The 22575-nt window shown below is 38.1% G+C and overlaps 1 protein-coding gene across 3 annotated transcripts in view; it reads left to right on the top strand.

The window, feature by feature from the left end:
• Nucleotides 1–22575, top strand: part of RTEL1 (regulator of telomere elongation helicase 1) — a 52244-nt gene that overhangs the window by 7377 nt on the left and 22292 nt on the right. For all 3 annotated transcript variants that reach the window (XM_068913064.1, XM_068913062.1, XM_068913063.1), the window contains exons 9-24: nt 99–164; nt 1935–2088; nt 2417–2455; nt 3157–3235; nt 4182–4279; nt 5643–5698; nt 9124–9198; nt 10732–10810; nt 14754–14886; nt 15044–15157; nt 16374–16414; nt 17621–17706; nt 18263–18340; nt 19848–19925; nt 21559–21702; nt 22377–22492. In XM_068913064.1, coding sequence (XP_068769165.1) covers nt 99–164; nt 1935–2088; nt 2417–2455; nt 3157–3235; nt 4182–4279; nt 5643–5698; nt 9124–9198; nt 10732–10810; nt 14754–14886; nt 15044–15157; nt 16374–16414; nt 17621–17706; nt 18263–18340; nt 19848–19925; nt 21559–21702; nt 22377–22492 — 1436 coding nt within the window. The remainder of the gene's footprint in view (nt 1–98; nt 165–1934; nt 2089–2416; nt 2456–3156; nt 3236–4181; nt 4280–5642; nt 5699–9123; nt 9199–10731; nt 10811–14753; nt 14887–15043; nt 15158–16373; nt 16415–17620; nt 17707–18262; nt 18341–19847; nt 19926–21558; nt 21703–22376; nt 22493–22575) is intronic.

The raw sequence follows: 22575 nt of genomic DNA, 5'->3' as shown, positions 1-22575 counted from the left end.
TTAAAATCTAAATCAGTCTAATAAGCCAGTTTCTCAGTCAATCAGATATCTGTTTCTTTGATTTTTATGCCCGTGACGCTCCTCTTTTATATCTTTAGAGCCGGAGAGCACACAATTTGGACCTGAAGGGAACTGTAGTAATACTTGATGAAGCTCACAATGTGGTAAGTTACTTGTTCCTGGTCTGTTGCCATTTTTCAGACTACACCCGAAGGGAAAAAACAGACCAGTGTCCTATTACAAATAGTCTGTTAAAGCTGTACTCAGCTGTTTCAGTTGTTAATATTAGTGTTTCTTGTTTCCATGACAGTTGAAGCTTTGTAGGTTTAAATAGCTGTCCTTTGTCACTGCCGTGATTTTCTGCAAGGTGGTAGTCTCCTAAAGGGTGGCTCTCCAAATTTATGAGCTTGCTGGTTTTCTTTCTTTAGAGTTCTCTTCCAGGCTGCAAGAAAACATGTCAAGACCCTCTTTTGACGGTCAGCCACATCAGCTGTTCAGTGCAAATATGACTTCTTGTCATATTTCCAAATCTTTTCTCATTTAAAAAAACAAAACAAAACGCATACGTGAAGAGACCTTCCTCTTAGTCGGCTCAAAACTGCAGTCCTTTGCTTAAATAACGAAATGCAAAGGAGCCTTTGAAATATGTCCCCTTAATTCTACCAAATGAACAACCTCCCAGCGGGATTTCTGCTAAGCAGCTGTGAAATTTGTTTTCTGATTGCATGTTTTTGTATCATTGTCCACCTGTAAAAAGACCACTGGAGGGTGTGCTGGTTTTGACAAAAGGTAGTTGTGGAATTGCATCCAGTATGTGGGTGCAAAACAAACTTTTATGTTGAAAAATGAATGGAAAACATGAGATAAGTTTTTTTGGTTTTTTTTTTTCCCTTTGTTGCATTTAAAAAATATTAATTGTTGCTTGCGTGTGGAAATTTATCAGAGTTGCTATTCCGCAACCACTCATTTTGCAATATTTCTTGTTTGTTTATTTGCATGTGAATGTCCCTATTCCAACTTAATAATTACTCTGAAATAAAATTGACCTTTTCCTGAGTAGAATGTTGGCACATTTTTTCTTTATGACTTATTTCTTAACAGCCATTGCAGTCAATTTTTTGTGTAGGTAAGCCCTTACTACTTCTCCCTGTTCCTCAAGGAATACAATTTTTTTCATGAGTAACAACTTCACGACAAAGCAAACTGTGACCTATTTTTCAAGGTCAGAGAGAGTTTTTTCAAACTTACCAGTCTGGTGAGTGTTCAGATCGTTACATCACTGCTTTTTTATTGAGAGTTAATATATTTCTTTCCTTCCCTATAATAACATTTGTTCTCATATATAATGTCGTCCTAAATTTTACATGTGGCTAATATGTATTTGTAGCTTTTTTTTTTCTTCTTTTCTCTGCTCTTATTCTTTGTCCCAGTCTTTGAATGTGAGACCATGAGGGGCAAGGACCATGTCTTCATATGTCTTCACACTTTCCTAAGTGTGAGAGGGACTGGGGATAGCGCTTCTGAAGGACAAAGTGATTCTGTAATTAATATTTGCTACTTAGTTTGCTAGCAGACGGCAAACTACTTGGCAAGTACGTAAGAGAAACGAAGATGTCAAGAAAAATCTGAGCAGCAGCATTAAGAACACAGAGGCCTATTAAAACAAAAGGGATCTTAGTAATGACACTGACTTATTACGGGATGGAAACAGTAGAACTGCTGATCACGTAGAAAAGGCAAAAGTATTTGCCTAATGCCTGTGCCACGTTTTAGAAAAAGAGAGATGCCTAGTCATGATCTTCAAGCGTTTTGAAAAAGTTCTCTGAACTGAGCTGGAGGTCAGATAGGAAGTCAAGTCTGATCGTCTATGAAGTTGCTTGATCAAATAGCATACTCTGCAGTCCGCATAATACTCCCATTCTTTGATATTCTAGGAGAAGCTGTGTGAGGAGTCGTCGTCCTTTGACTTGACACCTTACGATTTGGCTTCGGCAATGGATGCTATAAATGTAGTACTGGAAGAACAAGCCAAAGTAGTTCAACAGAATGAAATAAATGCTGAATTCAATATGGAGATAGCCAACTCAGGTGTGTTAATAGCCACGAACCACTGTTTCAATGGGATTATAGGGTGTCATGATTGAAGACAGGTGAATAACTGTTTCCCAGAAAATTGATTTTGATTAGTAAATAACTTACTGTTATTTAGTAGTACTGTCAAACAGATATGACAAGATGTGGTCAAGCCAACATGACATTATGGGTCATAAAGAAGAGGAGCGAGTGGAATACAGATATCTTTCCCCATATACACGGATGCAGCCTTCATATGTATAATTTCTAAAAAGGCATAAAGAAACTAGAGAATGAAACAAAGATGAAACATCCTTTTTGAAATCATTCCTTTCTTCAACAGGGCTGAATATGGGACTTGAAGATATAGCAAAGATAAAGAGTAAGTTTGGTTTTTTTTGTTTGTTTGTATTCACCAAAACTGTTGTTGGAAAAAACTTCAAAAGGTGATCTGGACAATGATTATAAACCAGGTTCACGTAGCCTTTCCTTTGACATCTGCACATAATGGAAAAATGCATGGAAGTTCAAGCTGCCTCTTTTTTTGGGAGGAATTTAAGAAATGTTTAGTTGTAGAGGATTTTTTCCCCGAAAGGTGAGACAGTTGACAGGTGACTATAACTTTTTTCTTTGCCAGAAATTTCCCTTTGCTTCCTAATCTTACCAGTGTGCTGGCAATAAATTAGTTTCATCGTTCTGCTGTAAGAGCTTGACACTAAGTGAAGCTCACATTGAGGGCTTGAGATGTCTCGTGTTTATAAAGCATTTCCAAGAACAGCTTTCTCCATCTATAGAGAGAGTTTAACGTGTGTTTGACTACTGTGTTTCATAGAAGCATTGTAAGCTTCAACTAAGAATTGAGATGATAGAAGTTCTTAAATTTTAACACAGATATTTAGCGGTGATATCTAGAAAATTGTTTTTATTCATTTTGGTTTATTTCCAGGATCAAGAAAACTGCTAGGTTCCTGGTTTTGGTCACAGCCTTTGTAATAAAGTGCATTTGAAAAAAGTGGTTCAGGTGAGTCCCAGAAATGAATATCTGTGAGCCCTAACTTTTTTCCCCTCTTGGTTTCCTTAAAGAAATTCTTCTTCAGCTAGAAAATGCTATTGATGCTGTGGAACTGCCATTGAATGACAGTGGAGTCACCAAAGAGGGAAGGTAAACGTATTCTCTTCTTGTTAAGATGTTTGCATGTTAAAAGAACAACAAACTCTGAACCCTGTGCAACTGGCTCTAGTATGACCTTCTTGCCAATGAAAGTAATTTTATGTATTTACGTAGCAAACCTGCAATAGGACAAATAATAAGTAAGCATTTAAATGGTCTATCAGCAGCTGTTAGGACTGGTAGTACTGTTCTAGCTTCTGGGAAAAGTGTTTACTCAAGGTTTTGGGCTTACCTAAATGACCTTTCTGTAGCAATCGCTACTTCTGATGAAACTCCCTTCTAAAGTGTTTCCTCTTTACTTGATTTAGTAGTATGATGCTTTGAATACACTATTATTCTGTAGCGATTAAGAGTCGGCTTTATGGTTTCACTGTTTACTCATGGTACCATGTCACTGTGTTAGAAGCTGAAGACCACAATCCCTCGAAAGCCAGAATTTTAGAGAGTGGAAACTCTCTATGCCAAGCGTATGCCTATCGGGTATCCTGAACTAGAAGTAGCTCCTTGCTTTGCTGCTGTTTAATTTTGATGTTGTGATTTAAACTGAGGTACCAGAGCTGCTGTGATTTGGCTTGAGGTACCTCAGAGCTCTGTAAGTCTGTTTCTAAACCAATGCTTATTGTACACTGTAAAGAAGTCATGGAAAATATTTGTAAATCAGTTTCTAAATTAATACATACTCTATGTTGCAGAGAAATGATGGAAAGTGTTTGTGAAAGATGTGGTCAGCGTGCTTTCAGTCATGTCAATATTGTCTGCTATCTTTATAACCAAATACTTATTTATATTCCTGTATGATGTTCTTCCTCATGAAGACAAGAACATGTTCTTGTCTACACTAGGAAGTGAAATTACTATTATTCTTTTCTAACAACAACTATGTCTGTGTGAGTATTTACAGTGTTAACTGTTTGTGTTTTTCCTTTGTAAATTGCAGCTACATCTTCGATCTGTTTGCAGAGGCACAAATAACATTCCAGACCAAATCCTCCCTCCTGGAGTCACTTGAGCAGATTTTACAGTTTCTTTCAGGCCGTAAGTGTGAACATGGTAGTTGTTTCGATTGGGCATTGCAGCTCTTTTCCCTTTTATGTCAACAATTGGGAGCTTGCATGTTTTGAGGAGAGAAGGAGAAAGGGATCGGATCTTCATTTGGATTTAAATTTTAAAAGTTTTAAAATCTTAAAATATGTTCCTAGAGACCTGTGTCTTGTTTATTAAAACTTGCTAGAAAGTCCCAGTGCCTTTACTGGGCAATATGTTTTATGTCCATTCGTGTAACAAACTACTACAGAAGTACTGTTTTGTGTCAAACCTGATCGTATACATGCATGCACGCATGCAAAGAAGTCTTGCAGATAAAGCTGTTCTTTTCCAAAACCAGTAAGATTGTTTTAGGTGGAGCTTGTCAACATTTGGCTGATAGCTCTTTTGTGTCTCAAGCTCTTCCATGGTCATGGAGTTATGAAACAGGAATGCTGGGAATCGGATAATGCCTTTCAGTTAACAAACTTCTCTTCTAATGTCTATCCGGAGCTTGTTCTTTAACTTGCTCTTCTGCAAATAAAAGACTTGAGCTTTTTCATGTGCTAAGAAGATAATTTAGCCAGTTTTCACTAGCAGGCTCTTGAGTAAAGCATTAAAGAGGGCAAACCCACTTTGCGGAGACTAGACCATAGACTGTCAGTTGTGCAAATATGTCCTTTGTGAGTATGTCTGTTCATCCTTTTTGGCCTAGTGTGTTTCTCCTTTTAGACTGTTAGCACTCTGGACGTAACAGATGTATCGGTTTACCATTTCCATGGTCATGTTTTCATCATCAGCGTATTTCATATGTTCTTTTAACTGCTCCTCTGTAGTCATTGTTACAAGCATACTAGAGGCTCTGGGATGTTTGCAAGGGGCTATTTGTAGCTGTAGCAAAAGTAAGTTTTGTCTCTGTTTGCTTAAAAGGAGGTGGTCAGCTTCCTTTTTTTTTTTTTTTTTTTTGGGACCATTATTAGTTGCTGTGTGAGCTTTTGCAAAAGAAACCAAACGGTTTAAACATGCTTGTTTTTGTCTTAATTATCTCCTTTCGAGTTTGTAATTTAGAGGAGCTTCAAGAGGTTTTTATAACTGCCTCAGATTATAACTTACCGGTGCATCACTGACAGGAAGCTTAATTCAGATTATAACTTACCGGTGCATCACTGACAGGAAGCTTAATTGTGGCATGTTAGTTTTACATTTCTCACTGAATTTTGAATAGTAATGAAAAATTTGGAATCATTTATCTGTTTCAGGTGATATTTTCAAGCCGTTGTATTCTCAGTGTGTTGTGCTGGTTAGACAAGATATGGATAGATATACAAGTGTGTGTGCATTTGTGCAAAAAATAATCATGCATTCTTCTCTGTAGGTACAGGGATATTTATCAATACAGCTGGATTGCATAAGCTTTCAGATATTATCCAGGTAAATAATTCTGCTTCTTCATATGTCTGAAAGATTGACAAGTTAGTTTAAGAATGTGCAAAGGCATTGGAGGGATCCGTTGTATTCTTGATTACATATGCTTAACACTTGAGTATGGATGGATGGGAAAGGTGGTTGAGGAGAAAGCTGCTGCCTGATGGGATGGTCTACTCTGATTTTTACCCAGGTTATTCTTTGATAGTTTTGATTCTCCCTTTTTTGGAGATGCTAAATTTAAATGTGACTGGTTTTAACCTCCACCAGGTGGAGCTGGGCTACTGAACTGTGCACATTCAAGCAGCAGTGTTTGGGGATGTGAGACCTTCTGATGAAAGAGCAAGACAGTCTTAGGAAGAAATCAAAATAAAATAATTTTAACTGCATTTTTTCATTTACTTATTAACTTAAGTGATCTGTAAAATTAAAAAACCCTTTAGTGATGCAGGAGTTGAATGTGACACTCAAAGTACGTGGGTATCCATATGGTGCTGTCAGTCGTCTTCTCCCTGTTGTGCAGTTGCAAAACGAAGAGCCTGACAAACCTGGACCCAGGAAACTGAGAAAGTACAGTGGGCTGGTGCTCTGAAGTTCAGTTTTTAGCTCCCCTCTGAATTTAACCGAATGTTCTTGGGTGATGCTCGGTTGTGTAATTATCTTCAGATAAAATAGCATCTTAGCTATAATGTTACATATTGGAAAATCTGCTTACATGTGGCATTAAGTTTACTATATTCCCGGAGGCTGATGATTTCAGAGCATCCTCTCTGCCTGAGTCACTGGAGATAAGGTTGAACCCAGCCTTTTCCTGACAGTGCACTAAGAAATTTATTTCCCAGACACTTATGTTTCTTTTGGATCAGAAAGATCTCTCTTTCCCTGTCTTTTAATAGGTGGGTGACAATAATGGTGATGTCTCAATGCGTGTTGCTCATTGCTTTTCTGTCTTGGTGTAATAAATTTCTTATGTTAAAACTAACAATTCAGCCCCTGATGCATGAAATCCCATGGAGCTGAAGACTGTTGTGGTTGGTAGCATTCTCTTCTTTGTAGTTCTCTGGTTTGTTCTACTGACTGGTAGTCTGCGTAATGGATTAGCTAACACGCTTTTTTTCAGAAACCATTGACGTCATAAATCTTTTCCCTGGAAAATATGCTGCTTAGAAATATAACCTATACTTAGAGGAAGCATAAAAGTACTGAAAATGTTGATAAACTAATATAAACACACGCACAAGGCAAGTAAAGTCTGTACAAGTGCACTGAAACTTTGCCTTTTGTCTGACAAAGACGATATCTAGCTATATTTTGAACACTCTCATCTTCCCCAAGCCATTGCTACCTTAAGTAATCCCTGTCAATTTAACCATAGGTAGAGCAGCAAATGTCTTTGTGTTCTGGCTCAGCTCAAGTGAAATGTTTTGGGTCTTGAAATCCTGTTTAAGTGGGAACGTGTCGCAAATGCATGGTCAGCCCTGTTGAGTTCAATGCCACGTCAGCCTACGCATCCGTTGGCTTCTTTGTAACAGGAATAGATCTTGTCTCAGTGAGTTTAGGAACTTTCTCTCCAAAAAGTCAGCACACGCTAATTCCCACGAGCCTGTGAAGTAGAAGCCACTGCATTTCTTGTTGAGTTCACCACAGCCCTTGTGATTTGGGTTGATCAGGTCTATTGTATATCATCTGAAATGTGTCTGTGCTAATTCTTGGCACTACACTTTACCCTACTTGTAGGAGCTGGTAAGAGTTCTTTCTACTTTGCTACGTGTTCTGCTGCTCAAAGTGTGTTTTGGTTATGTGGTTTTACCTAAACTTCTTCAGTCAAAACTTCTCACTTTTTAGACCTTGACAGTCTGAAATCAGTGAATCTGAACTTGGTTGGTCCTGGTAGGTTTGCAATACTGAACTCATCAAATGCATGGATGTTTATGACGATAAAATATAATCCCAGTGGCATACACAGTATTTTATTTTTATAGAAATTTAACAAAGCCAAGATGTATGTTCTGGTACACTAGCAGCAATTTGGGTACACTGATATCAAAATTATTTGTTTGGCAGGTAAGCGCCACTATTCCTTTGTGGGGAAGATAAATTCACTGTAAATAATTTAAATTCAAATTATTTGTCTGGAGTCTCCAAGCTGATAGATGAGGAGATTCAGAAACGGAACTCTGGTGTCAGGATCCCAGTCACTGGAACTCACAGACCACAGGGTACTACATGACTGAAGATAATTGTCCATGTGTACTCTTTTAGCCTATGACACGTAAAAAAATGATTTGAGTTAGCAGAGCCATCTTTCGCTGAAAACTAAGATCTCTGCTGCTGCTGTTGAAAATGTATACATGGACAGTAAATCCTCCATATGATAATTCATTATCCCAAGATACACTTTTTTTTTTTTTTTTTAAGTAGGACTAGGTCACAGTCAGTATCTTGCTTGATAAAACACGATGCTTTCTTGTTATAGAGCTTTGTCTCCAAGAGTTAATTTATCATGCACTTGTTTTTATTAATGATCACTTTTTTTTCTTAAGAGGAACACTTACTAAAATCTATTTTGTACTCTCTATTTTTTGGCTATTTTTCATAAGTTAATCTTTCCAGGAATTGTACTTCTGTTTTTTTCCTGACTGGTGCAGAACATCTTTCTTTTTGCAATTAGCTGATATTTTTATGAGCTTGGATAATTTCTTTTAAATGTCTGAAGGAATTTTGTTTAGAAAAATTAATGGAAGTTATAAATATTTGAGAACTACAGCTGTTTTCACTGAAATTGCACTGAAATGCCATATGTTTTAAGAGTATCACCCTTAGCAGTAATACCCTATTAGAAGAAACATAAGTCTGTACAGAAGAATTGGCTTTCCATTTGCTATATGGACAACTGTATGTGGTTGCAGCTTTATTTTATCTAAGCAGAGTATTATTAGTGTAGAGTATCATGGCTGAGATTTTAAACCAAATCAGGGAATTCAGACGGTTCTTTTAAAAGCATTTGGGACTCTGTCATCAATAGCAGCAGTCATGTATGGTTTATATAGTAATACTGTCATTTGCGTAGGTTGAATATGTGCTTACACAGAAGTCTAGCCAGTCATTTTATTGCCCTTTTGTATGCATCAGGTGCTGTAACTAAGTGCACAAAGTTAAATACACAATTAAGCATAAAAGGTTTTTCCTTTTCATAAATAGTGGCCTGCATTGTTATTCAATAGGGAAGCCATGTGGCTAGAAGGTGTTGCCTGTGAAGATGCGTTTATTCAGAGTTCTCCACTTTTATTAAATAACAAGCGAGCAAGAAGATATATTTAAGGTTATTGCAACAATAACTTTTCTGTAGATACTTCTCAGTGCAAAGATGTGTTAGGGATTTTGCTCAAAACACTTGTTAATCTTCCTATTTGTTTTCTTTCATTTGCCAGACGGTATTCAACATTGATCCTCCGGAAGGCATGACGAGTTTCATGCCAGCCCGATCCATATCCAAATACTATAAGGTATGGGATGCTGTGTGTGTTCTGTGGTTTTCCTAAGTGGCATTTCATATCTGTGCTTGGGGTATTCAAGAGTCAGAAGACTGTGGACAGCATGGCAGATTATGGTTTGGATTAGAAGAAGGATATGTAAATTCTTCCAGAAAAAGCCAAAAAACCTGCAGTAAAATTATGTTCCAAGGAAAAAGGGAATCTATATAGCAATTTTAAAATAAACTCTTTATTTAAATGAGCTAAGGAAAGTGCAGCAGGTACGCGTTATTAAAAACTTTGATACTGTATGCTATGCAAGAATGGATGTGTTCTTTCAATAAACTAATCTCTTGACTGACTCAAGTTTTACATTCTCTTTTGTGAAGGGTTTCTTCATAAGGCTTGAGTGAAATGTTGTCGTCCTTCTCTCCAATGAAGGTCATCAGAGAGCTTGAGGAATTACTTTGTTGTAACCTATTACCAACCGAGCATGATATAGCCATTCAAAAAAACCCCAAAGACCGTACAATTTATTCGGACAGAGTTTTGGACTGATGACTGTGATGCTATAATGAATTTTGAGAGCAGATTTTTTTTTTAATAAAAGGCAGCTTTTAGATGAACTGAATTTCTGCTGTGTTGTATAGATAAAATTTAATGCTGAAACTTGGCAGAATAATTGCGTACTCTATGAACACTTTCCTGCATTGCTTAAATCTCCTTTCTTCAGCTGTATCAAGCTGTATCTTCCTGTTTTCCTAGTAAGGAAAACCAAACATGCTATCCCATCAGTGCTATCTGACAAAATACTAGAGGTGCATAAAAAATGAGATGCATTACTCTGGCAAATTTAGAGGAAGAACTTCTAGTCCAATAAGCCAGCTGTCTTTTAGGTTGTAAAACCATCTTCTTGTATTTAACAGAAAACTAGAAATCAGACTGCAGCATTCCTGCTCTTTGTATAAGTAGTTTTTTCTGTTTACTTCATGCATTGAAGTTCCACATGTGGTATCTAATTCTGTGAGTCTCTCCTTAAATCTTAGCTGCTGTTTTGAGGTTACCGTGTAGCTTTTGAATCTTTCAATAGCAGAAGGATTTTTATGGCCTTTTTCATTACTTTTAAAAACATTGGTAATAAAATAGTTTTTCCTCTGTAATTAAATTCTTCCATATATTGGCTTTAATATGCTGTTTTTGTTGCCAAATGCAGCAAATCTTTCTAACACGGTAGTATTCTAGTCTGTATGTTTTATTCTGTTGGACGACGCCCAAATAATTCTGTTCTTTGTGTTTGCTCAGGGAAGCCCATGAAATGCTGCTCTCAAACTGATGCAAAATGGCTGGTTAAATGGTGATATGCTTCTCTGATCCTTGCTAGAGGTGTCATGAGGGATTGGAAACAAATTAAGAAAGGGAAATAGGAAATAATACAGCCTTGCTAGCACTATAAAAGTGACATTAATTACCATAACTACCCATAACACGAGCGAGCCTTATTGAGGGATGAAGTGCAAGTTCATTTCTGCAGCAGTGTCTAGAAGCGTTGATATGTTTTTCCTTCAGGTACACATTCATCTGGATAGCAGTAATAAGAAGAAACAAAGGACGGATCTCTGGAATTCATCAGTTGTGAAAAAACAAGGTACTCATGTAAGAGGGGCAGACTCATGTAAAAACTGGATTGAAATCATTCAACTGTTTGGTTTTTTTTTTATATAAATAATAGGAAACAATTGAAGATATTTTCATCTTTGTTACTTCACATTTGTGAGCAAGGAATCCTCTGGCAAATTATGTAATGCCGTTGTAGGACTTTGAGGCTCTCAAAAGAATGGAAGGGCTGAACAGAGTAGCTCAATAAGGGCACACGCTAGATTTGCCTATACGCAGAAAATGCCCTCCTTTTTAACCCTGATGGAATACCGAGGTTCACTGGTGTTCCTCATAGAGCTGAAAGGTCTTAAGTGCCTGGCTAGCATGTTTTGTAGAAGTGCTCCAAGTTAAAACAGTCACTAAATGTGGAATTGTGAAGGATTTTCCCCTATTCAGTTTAGCAGAGAATCAGTGAGTTGTCCGGGCATGCAGTTTTTTTCTTCTTCTGTAAGATGAAGAGACTTAAGGGTGTTAGCGTTGTCCTGGAGCATTCTTCCTCTGGCACAGAGCAGTTTTTTAAGGCTTTTGAACTTCAGTACTAAATTTCAAGAGTTCAAGGATTGTTTCCAGGTGGTCCTTTCAAGTCTTATGTTTCTAAGTACAGCCCTGCTGTGGATGCAATTTGGAGTACAGGAGATGCTTTTCACTTGTATTACTTCTGTTACTTCTAAATGGGAGGTGACGTATGCAGTCTCAGTATAACACGTTCTTGTGCTAGGACAGCTATGTGTGCTATTGGAGTTCTAGTACAATTATTCCAGCGAAAGGAAATTGTCACTGTTACGAAGCAGGTGCTTGTATTGGTGTAAGGAAAATCTTCCGACCAGCTCAAGAATAGCAAACTCTCCTGTAAGAGGAGGTTGAAGTTCCTGAAATGTTCTGGGATCCTCATGTGTGCTATGTTTTTTCTGTATTTGTGTAGCGCTAAACAAAATTTGTGTTGCTAAGGTTGTAACTTTACCAAGAAGGAGATTCGTGTATAGATATGATTCTGAAAATGTGTGCCAAGGGTTTTATGAAGCATAAATTATGTGAAAGTTGTTAATTGAAGTGTCTCTGTGTAAATGATCCTATTGATAGTGGAAGAGTTGTAATTGGCTGGCTCATTCTGAAGCTCTATAATGAAGGTTCATATAATGTGCCAGAGAAATAACCCTTGAGAATGTGAACTCTTAGCCAGAAAATGCTGTGCCTGGTAATGAAGCTTCAGGCATTGTTGTGCTCTCTGAGGTAACGCCTTTTTTTGTGCAACTTCCTCAGTTCTTAAGGGCCCTGTCTCACTCCTTGATAATTTCAGTCTCAGCTGTAGTTCTCAGTCTTTCATGTTCAACTGAGATTTCTGCCTCTCCTTCTCGCTCTTCCCCCCCCCCCCCCCCCACCTACTTTGTTACTTCTTCTCTGCAATACTTGATATCTGGAACTACCTCAATATAACTGTGCTTCAAAACAACATACTAAAAGGGAAAGAAACTTGGCTTCTGAATCAAAGGTTTATCCAAAGGCCACTGTAGGCAGCATCAAGTTGGGTTTTGTTGGACTTCAACATCCATTCTTTCTGATTTTGAATATATGCAGTTAGGTGGAAAACAAAACAGACATTCTCTAGTTACAGAAGAAAGATGTAGAAATTAATGGTACGCTCCCTTTACCTAAGCCTTCTTCACAGGACACTCTCCAAGGATCTTTGTAAATACCCTGCCTCATAACTGTTTACATAATTACTCAGTTAAATACTCTGGAGAATGTAAGTATTTGTTTCACAGAAGTTCTGTTTTTCAGGGACGAAAACAATTTTTTTTTTCCTCCGAAGAGTGGGTTTCCACGAATTTAGTGGTTTTGCACACAATGTCCTTAAGTGCTTTCACATAGTAAGTGCTCACTTCGCTAGTGCGTTTCTGAATAGAAGCAGGCTGTTTGGTAATCTGCAGATATTGTTTTCCTGGCATATTGCTCAATCAAAGTTTTAAGTTCCAAGAATACTTTTAAATAGATTTTCCTATATGTGTATGCTCCGGAAAAGGCTAACAAAAGCACTTTGTTTTATTGCATAGTTTGGAGGATTTGTACACAAAAGCAATGCAAAGCAGTCACAGAATTCTGTGATTTAGCAGGCACGCAATGATACATTTGTTTTTCAAATGAAAGCATTGTTTGCCAGCACCTAGGCAACGAACTAGAAATCTGTTGAGACTTGCGCTATGCGCAAGCCTAGCGGAGACCAGGCTAGATTGATCAAATTTTTGGTCCCCTGTAGTTTGAAAGTATCGCATATTGTATTGAAAAACTGCAAACCTTTTAAGAATAGCTATTTGCAAAGAATTTTGTGGAAATGATTCACTGGAGCATAATTCCCTAAGAACTGTAATTTGTGACGGGCGGTGGCATAGCTTGGGATAGCTGATAAGATTATTGCCTTAGCTATCTGTTCTGTGCACAGATGCTGCTTGTGGATGTGACGTTAAACTATTGCAGTTTTACATTAAGGTAAAATGCCATTGCTTCTGGTTTGCTATAAATCACCATGTAGTCTGGTGACATTACTGACAAACCTTCTCCTTGTGGCTCAGCTGTCCTTGTACCAGGGATGAAACAAGCTGCTGTGGAGATCTGTCTTATATACCGTTCACTCTATGCAGCTCCTGGTTGTGAATGGGATCCCTAAAACCGGATTAATGTTGTTATGCTTAAAGTCATAATTGCAGGACTCCAGGCTGCAAATATATTACAATTCTAGCTTGTCCAAGAAAAGTGGAATCAATGCCTGGCAAGCCTTCTGCAGGCTTAGAGAAGGATATTTCAAACTGAGAATTGGCAAGGCAAATGGTGAGTGGTTATGTCCTCTCCTAGACCATCCCACATCTGTACAATTTGCTCTTATGCTAGAATTTCTTCTGATGTAAGTGACTCTGATCTTGTTTCTGGATACCTGCTGGCCTGTCCAGATACAGATCTGAATAGGCGTTACTGCCTAAATGAAATTTGTGCCAATTTTTAGGGTGAATTAAAGAGATCCAGGATGTATTTATTTTTGGAATGTGATTTTTCTAGAATCTAGATATCTTCTGGATGGATTTATCCAAATGAGATGGAAGGGGGTGAAGCTTAAAATGAATGTTCTCTCTTGTACTTTAAATAGTAAGTGACTCACTGGGCACATATTACTCTCTGAAAAGTTGATGACATGTTTTCAGCAAGACCACAAATGTTATACCTATCAACTGAGCAGTGGAAGAAATGACTAGTACGATTTACACACATTTTTTTCTTTATATCCTTTGTATTGATAGTTTATGTTATCCTAGATTTTCAGTGTGGCACGTACTTTTGTATCCACATCCCATAAAAGTTGTGGCAGAAGTTGAAGGGTTTAGCAGTTGAGTGTGGGAAAGAGAAAAGTTCATGGGAATGGAGAAATAGTACAGGTTTTTAGCCTCTTAAGTTTCTGATGGAGTTCTTCTCTTTTCAGTCAAGAACAAGGGTGGAGATGTTTTCAAGTAACATCAGTTCTTAGTCCTTCGTCCCAGTATTCTGCAGTTCTTCTACCATGCTTCCTTTTTCCAATTGCCTGTGATGACGGAAAATGAACCAGTGGATAGATTGAGTAGATTAAACCCTTTAGTCCTCCATCTGACCATTACTTGCTGGCAATAAGCTCTGATGCTCTATCTTTTCTATAACAATCTTTTGACGAAAAATATATCTACTTCAAGTGTGTGGGATCAATGAACTTTTAAACTATATTTTGAATGAATATAACAATTAAATCTGGGAAGAACCAAAGCAGAACACACCATACGTGTGGAATTTTAACTCCAAGTGATAGCCTTTCACTTAACAGAAGTTCAGATGCTGCTATGTACTGTATGCTAGACAGAGACTCATTCTCCACCCTACAGGCTTGCTTCTTAGTGTTTTCTCTTTATTTGATCCAGGAAAGACCTTGAGTTATTGGTGTTTCAGCCCTGGATACAGCATGCATGAGCTTGTTCGACAAGGGGTCAGGACAATAATCCTTACCAGTGGTACGCTCTCCCCTCTCTCATCGTTTACAATGGAAATGCAGATGTAAGTACCTAGATGTATGAGCAGTAGCATTAATGAAAATGTGCAGTCTGCTCTCATGATTTTAGATTTTAACTTAGAATTTTTGTGTTCTGGACTGAAAGTCCAATAAGGAATTATAGAATGAGTATGACTTGAATCTTGCTTTCCTGTTCTTCAGCCCTTTTCCTGTTTGCTTGGAGAATCCACATGTTATAGATAAGCACCAGCTCTGGGTTGGGATTATTCCCAAAGGACCTGATGGAACTGTGCTCACTTCTACCTATGAAAAAAGGTAACGAACTTCCATTTCAAATTCGTGGGTTCCAGCATTAGGGGTCCTTTTTTAAACAGGAGGGTGTAACGGCGGCGTTACATTGGTGGCACTGCTGTGTTTAAGGATGTAATCCTTCTGTAGTATTTTGGAATGAGGGACCAGTTCCTTGCGTGAAATATGCACGATATTCTATTTTAATTTTCTTCCTGGAGCACCCATAATTATTAATTTTTTTGGCAGCATATTCTTAAATCTATTTTGAGTTCGGCATTACAGTCAAACCCCTGACTGAAAATTATTTAATTTGTTTTAATCTGCTTCTGGCCTTCCTTGTTTTCAGGAATATACAGAAGCTCAATAATAGGTCTCAGAGAGCTCATATGTGGAAAAAAGGGAAAAGTGCCAGATATTCCATGGAGCTTGCAAGGGACTCAGCAATTGTCATTGGCTTTTACAGAGGGAAGAAGATGGGAAAACCCTTAGCCGATATTTTTCATTCTCAGAAGCTGTGTGCACCATTTCAGTTTATTTTGTTAAAGGATACTGTCTTCTAAGGGGGAGAAATTGGGTATTTCCCTCCTCCCCCACTTCTGGAACATCTGTTTTGAAGGAAGAAGATGAACAGTATTTGCCATATTTTGACAGCATTCCTTAAGGTTATTGTGTTTTTTGTAGGTCTTGCAAAATTAACACTTTTTCTTTTTTCCCCCTCTGTATATGTAAGTTTCCTGGGAAACCAGAGTATGCAAAACTGTATGGAACCGGAAAGAATGAAACCTAAGGGCATGAAAAAACAGGTGAAATTTCAGTCAGGACTGGAAGAAACAGATAAATACTGTATAGTCATTATAGAGCAATACTTAGTCAATAGAAGATAAGCGATTTACTTGGCTTATACCACCAGTAAATAGTAACTATAGCAACCAAATCCCTCCCCCCCCCCCCGCAGTCTCACCACATGTAATTCATCAATAACTCTTTTAGTTGTCATGTTAGTCAGGATTGGCAGCATCTACAGACTTTTTTGGCAGAAATTTCTTCCTTGAAAGTCTCATGTAGTCAAGGTATTACCCACAAATTTTGTGTCCTTGGTATAGGTGACTGCTACAGGAAGGAGAGAAGTTGGAAGCACGGATGAGCTATTTCTGATGAAGAATATCAGAGAAAGTCAATATATATGAAAGAACTGTAGAAAAGGAAATACAATGATGATATTTGATTTTCTGCTTTGTAGATTTTCAGAAGAATATTTATCTTCTCTGGGGAAAACGATTGGTAAGTGAGGTGTTCGGCTTTCACAAATGGGCTGTCGCACCTTTTGGAAGGTGTCTGAAATATTAAAGACAACGGATAATAAGATAGACAAAGGTAAAGGGCCGCGCTGTGTATCTAAATCGTATCTGATTTTTGCATGCTGTTGTTTGCTCAGGCAGCTGACTACTGCAGTTGCATGTGAAAAACAGTGCAAGTCCTTCGTTTGATGTTTGCAAGCTAGGAGTTCATTTTTACTGCCAGTTGTTTGTATCTGGGTCAAAAATGTGGGTCCTAAATGCGGTCAGAAAGTGGTGCAAGCTATAAAATAGATGCACAGAGATGTTGCTGGAAAAGATAAGCAAAATTGATGAGCATCAATTTGCAAACAAATTAAGGATCTCAAGAGGCCAATGCAATTTCACATGATGTATGTATAGGTACCGTATCAAGCATTTATTATTTTGGTCGTGTTTTACAAATACAATAGAACTACAGAACTTTAATGTGAGGGCATAATAAAAGAAAAAAGTTTGCGTAGCTTGGCTAAGGTGTGATTGAAAGGAAGCTGTTAAGTCTAGAAGTATTTGAATGAAATAAGTACAAAGAACCAAACAGGAAGGAAAGTGTTCTGAGATGTTGAGCTTGGCTTAAACGGTGAAATTAAGAAAATACTTTCACACCGTACTGGATCAATATTTTTTCAGTGAAGTGTAGACTATATGTTGTATGCTGTGCATACACTGTACTGAAAAAAATACATGATACATTGTACTGTATACTGTATGTATGTGTATGTTTTGGAGAAAATCTCCAAAGCAAGTTTGTGGTACCTCATGCATTGCTGAGAGCGTTAAAACTACAGTGGGCCAGGAGTGGAGGAGCTGATCAATTTTTTCCTTCTCACTGTCATATGAGAAAGTATGGCAGATGATATTGCATCTCTTCCACTCTAGTATTTGGTGTAGTTTGCAATGCGTTTTATTGTGTTAACTTTTCACTTTGAAAAACTAATTAGGCGGCTATATTTAAGGGCACATCTTGACAACAAGGTTATTGAAACGATTTAAAAAAATTAACTTTTTTTAATACAACAACCTTCATGTTGAGAAAGCAGAAAATATTTTGGAGGGAAACTGTGCTGTTAATTTGTCTTTCCTCCACAGTCTGTGCACTCCATCGCAAGAGAAAAACACCCTGAATTAGATACGTTTGTCTATCTCGTTGCAGGTAACCTTGTGCGAGTTGTGCCCCACGGGCTGTTGGTGTTCTTCCCATCATATCCTGTCATGGATAAAAGCCTGGAATATTGGAGAGTACGATCGTTTTTCTCCCTTTAAACGTTGTTTAGCTATGCACTTCGGGCAGTGTATAGTTATGCTAACTAACCATGCTCATTGAAAATTCTTTAATAAGTAGTTATATAATCGAGAAAGTAAAATCCTAGGTAAGGTTTCTTTTATTTTGATTCCAGTACGCTGAATTGCAGTATTATAGAAACTAAAGCCTAGAAGAATCTTATTACATTATTTGATTTGACCACAGAGTTCATTTAAATTTCGTATTGCAGGGTGAGTCCCCAGGAAGTTGGTGTTGGGAACTTGCAACTTGGAAAGGAATGATTCTCACTTACTGGCATTTACACTGAGAAAGATTTCAACCCTCTGTGTAATGTTTGAGTTATGCTAACTGCAAGGGACCATTATTTTCCTAGTGTTTTTGGAGTCACAATTTTCTGCCCCATCTCTTCCTCTGTTTGGCAAGAGAGAAACTGGCTATGGGGGAAGTATGTGATGACTACTCTTGACTCATTTCTGGTATGTGTTTGCTTTCACATGGACATTTCTGGTGTATTTATTACCTGTTTAACAGGAGCATGATTTTGCTAAAAGAATAGAAGAAGTGAAACCAATGTTTGTGGAACCAAGGAATAAAGGAAGCTTCACAGAGGTTGGTAATTTGCATTGCCTGTCTGTAACATCTCCACAAATTACGCTTAAATACCTTTTTAAAAATGTGTTTCGTTGTGAACGGCGTATTCCTAGAATAAAAAGCAAAAGCTCTGAGGACTTTGTTGAAGTACAACTCTTCTATGCACCGTTCTTTCACTCTTTAAGCTAGTTGTGCAGGATATGGTCTTCATTTGAAATCCACTGATGTTAACAGTTGCTAGTATAACATACATATATGTTGAGTAATTGAGGTGCTAGAAAACCACCACTTGAGTAGTTGGCATCATTGAATGTTCTGCGGGCCGTTTCTTCCCAACTTGTTGTGCTTTGGTTTTTTATGGAGTTGTGCAGTATGTGCTTGATTAAGGATGCCTTTAAGTAGCAGATTTGTTCTAACTTTTGTACAATGGCTATGGGCATTAGAGGCCTGCACTTGTCAGTGGAATTGTTTCTGAGTGCAATCTTTTTCTGTAATTGTGCGGTAGTAATCTCCTGAATTGCCATTGAGATGGGAAGCCCTTTAGGGGCTTGCAGGTGCCTTTTTCACCTAGGTATCTTAAAAATTTAATATTTCATGCATTTACTGTGTGAAGTGGAAACCAATTAAAGAGAAAGCTTAGGACTCTAAGAGAGAAAGGACAATTTTCATTACTCATTTAAATAATTTATAAAGGTACCAGTTGCAAGTTAAATACAAGAGATTTAGTTTAGAGTGCAGAACATTCTGGATCACTGCTGCTGCTAAAAGAAGGTGGACACTCGACACAGAAATGTAATATAAGGGCAAAACGTGAGCAACACTGGAAGATGGTGGGTAGGATATGTCCCAGTTTTCACTGAACAGTAGCAAGGCGCTTTATGTATTTTGTTCTGTCAGTGAACCGTTAAAATAAGCATCTATGATGAAAATCTCCTTTATCTGGTGGATTTTCCCCTCCATGTAACTGCAGGGTCGACATTAATTTTATGGGCTGGTGACTTTATTAAAATCGGATTTCTTCGTAGGCACAAATGTTTATCTGCTTCTATGCTATCTGCTTGCCAGTAAATCACATGCTGTTGAATATTAATTAAAATTCTGTCCTAACTTCCCAAGTCATTGAAACTCCTCCACTTTTCGTGCTTTTTTTCCTTGTTTACTTAGAGCCTCTTCTGTTTGCTTCTAAGAGTAAATAATATCTTTGAATTGCTTTCCTGGTCTGCCTCTTCTTACTCAAGAATTCATAGAAACGCAGTGCAGTCCATGTTTTGTCTTCTCTTTAGAAGTATCTGACATCAGTGTGTTATGCTTACCCAGGAGTATTCTGGATTTCATTTTGTTTATTGGAATCCTTACACTTACTGTTACGCTCTGCTAAGGAAAAAAAAAAATAGGCCAAACTAACCACATTTTGGATCTCAGTGTGAGATCCAGTGTTGAATTTATCTAGTACAGGTTTCTATTTGTGCTTATGTAAAGAGGATAATTCCGCTGTTGCTCCTATTTAAACTGGTTTATCTTTTAGGTAATGGATGCATACTATGATAAAATTGTCTGTCCGAAGTCCAGTGGAGCTGCGTTTTTGGCAGTATGTCGGGGAAAGGTAATGTAACAGAGAATTTATTTCCTCTGAGATAAATTACGTAGGTGATGGAAGAAAACAGCTTTGTTTTGGATTTGAGGAATATATTTATGTTGTGTGACTGTAATTACGTGTGGAAAAGGCAAGAGGGGAAGTGGGATGTCCTGAAGCCTTCTCACATTTATGTCAAGTATGCAGATCTTTCAAGGGATACATTTTTGCGTTTCTTAAATGGGATGAGCTTCATGATGTTTACATTTTCTGTTGGCTGCTCACAGAAAATCCAGTGCGTTAGATGAGAAAAACAGTTTTGGAGGACACTTAAAAGAAACATCTGTAATCAAACATGTTAGAACAACGTTGCTGAAAACTGAAAATACTGCTCAATTTATATCCACTTCAGGTCCTCTGTGAACGTTTGATGGCCTTTCATTTACATGTTCCAGTGCTTATAAATTGATCTCTGTAACCAGTGAAAGTATTTGCAGAGTCATAAATTACGGTTGCAGCCTTTTTGCTGCTTGCTTCCACCTACTGCCTGCCAACAGAAACTTGACTCAACTTTTTTTTGCACCTTTAGTACCAGTCTCCAAACCAGCTGTTGGGTCAGTTAAGGAAAAGCATAACTCTTGTTGGGTGGGACTCTCAGTGAGTATGCCTGTCCTCCTGACAGTAATACATCAGCCTGAGAGGAACAGAGTGTCTGTGGAGAGACCATGCTTTGTGATAACACACAGTTTAAGGAGAGATTGTTTAGATTAGTATAGTCAAAGGGTGCATGACTGCAAACCTGGAAATATTTCAGGGCACCTCCTTTTTCTGCCGAGATAAAATGTCCATAACTAGAACCACACAATTGCTAGCTTCACCTGGGTTAGGAATAACATCACAGAGCATCCTGTGATTGTGCTCTTCCTTGGCGACAGTGCTGGTTTCAGCAGGCCAGAGTCGGTCGCTTACCCATCCATCCGTGTTATACACTCCGTCACAGCTGGTAAATGAGCTTGGAGAACTGATTCAGCTGAGAAACAAACCAACTTTTTCTCCCATATTATTTTTCCCTCCGTTCAATTCTCTGATCTTGTTCGTTTCACAAACCGGTTCACCAGCACAGCATGGGACATGCTGCAGAAGCATGAGCAAGTAAGTGGTCAAAGAAAGTTAGAACTGCTTGAACAGATGGAAGCAGCCCAGCTGGTGCATATGATATTATAGTGTGGTAGTTTCTGAGCAGAATTTTGGTAGCTCTCCGTTATTGCTCTGAAGTGATTCTGTTAATTTTTGATGCAAAAGAAGGTTTGCCGTGTTCTTACTGCATCTCCTTATTCCGAGTATGGAAGGATTGAAGAGAGGTGTTAATCGAAATTTGACGCATCATCTCAGTGCAACTGTTCTGCTCATCCAGGAATAAGAGCAAAATACAGTAATGGTGTTGCCTGAGGTATGCCTTGTCAGGGCCTCCTAGGGGAAAAGAAAGCTAAGTTTCAAGTCTTTACACAAAAGCAACAAGTCTAGTTGGAACTCTATTATAATATATTTACAAACTACACTTGGTTAGGGATGTAATGTCATGGAGAAAAAAGGCCAAGAACTGCTAATTGCTTTGATATGTCACTTCAGTTCCTGTGGGTAATGGGAAGCACTATCCCTTCAGGCTAGCGAAGGCCTGGACTTTGCAGACATGAATGGACGAGGAGTCATAATTACTGGGCTTCCATTTCCTCCTCGTATGGAGCCGAGAGTTGTTTTAAAGATGCAGTTCCTGGATGAAATGAGAAGAAGTGGTGCAGGTGCACAGGTAATACTGGGCAACTTTTCACTGTTGGCTATTTGCTAATTTTGTTGTGTCATCGTTTCTCCTTCTCATCTGTATGGGTTTCAGCTTTTATCCTCCCAACCTCATGGGGCTGTGAATATCAAAACAGTCAGAGTATAGTCACAAGTATAGTCACGTTTTTCTGATAGGTGAAGGATTCCAAATTCTATTTCCAATTTCGAAGTTGCAATCAGATATAGGCTCAAAAAAATGTGCAATTAAAGTTTCAAAGTATTTTGTGTCCGTGTTATCTATATATCTTTCTGAGGGATTTCTTTCACCCAGAAAAAGGTTGGGGAGCGAGTATTGCCTGTGATAGCACTTCGTAGTTCTTTCTTTCAAGTATTCTTCAGGCAAGAGAATGAATGGCATTATAAATTATTTATTATCCTGCAGGATAGCTATTATCATAGAACTGAGGCTGTCAGTGTATTCTAAATAGCTCCTCAATTTGGATGTTAGTACTTGAGTTTCCTGTGTCCCATAAGTCAGGTGAGATATTCAAGTGAACCTATATTTGACTTTCCTAGACTTCTAGAGATTTGTCACTCGATCCTGTTGGATACATTTCTTAATGATTTGGAAAGAAATAGTTGCTGCACAGAGAATACCTTTTATCTGCTAAATAATACAATTCTTTCTCCCACCTATTGTAGTATTTATCTGGGCGTGAGTGGTACAGTCAGCAAGCTTCCCGGGCTGTTAATCAGGCTATCGGCAGGGTCATCAGACATCGCCAAGACTATGGTGCCATCTTCCTATGTGACCAAAGGTGAAACCTTGGTTCTAGAACATAAACATATGTCAACATCTTTATGTTACAACATGTATATTTGCGTTTTGTATATAAATGAG

Source organism: Struthio camelus, chromosome 18, assembly GCF_040807025.1.
Source record: "Struthio camelus isolate bStrCam1 chromosome 18, bStrCam1.hap1, whole genome shotgun sequence".
Lineage (NCBI taxonomy): Eukaryota > Metazoa > Chordata > Aves > Struthioniformes > Struthionidae > Struthio > Struthio camelus.
The sequence above is the reverse complement of the archived record's forward strand: the minus strand, read 5'-3'. Positions and strand labels throughout refer to the sequence as shown.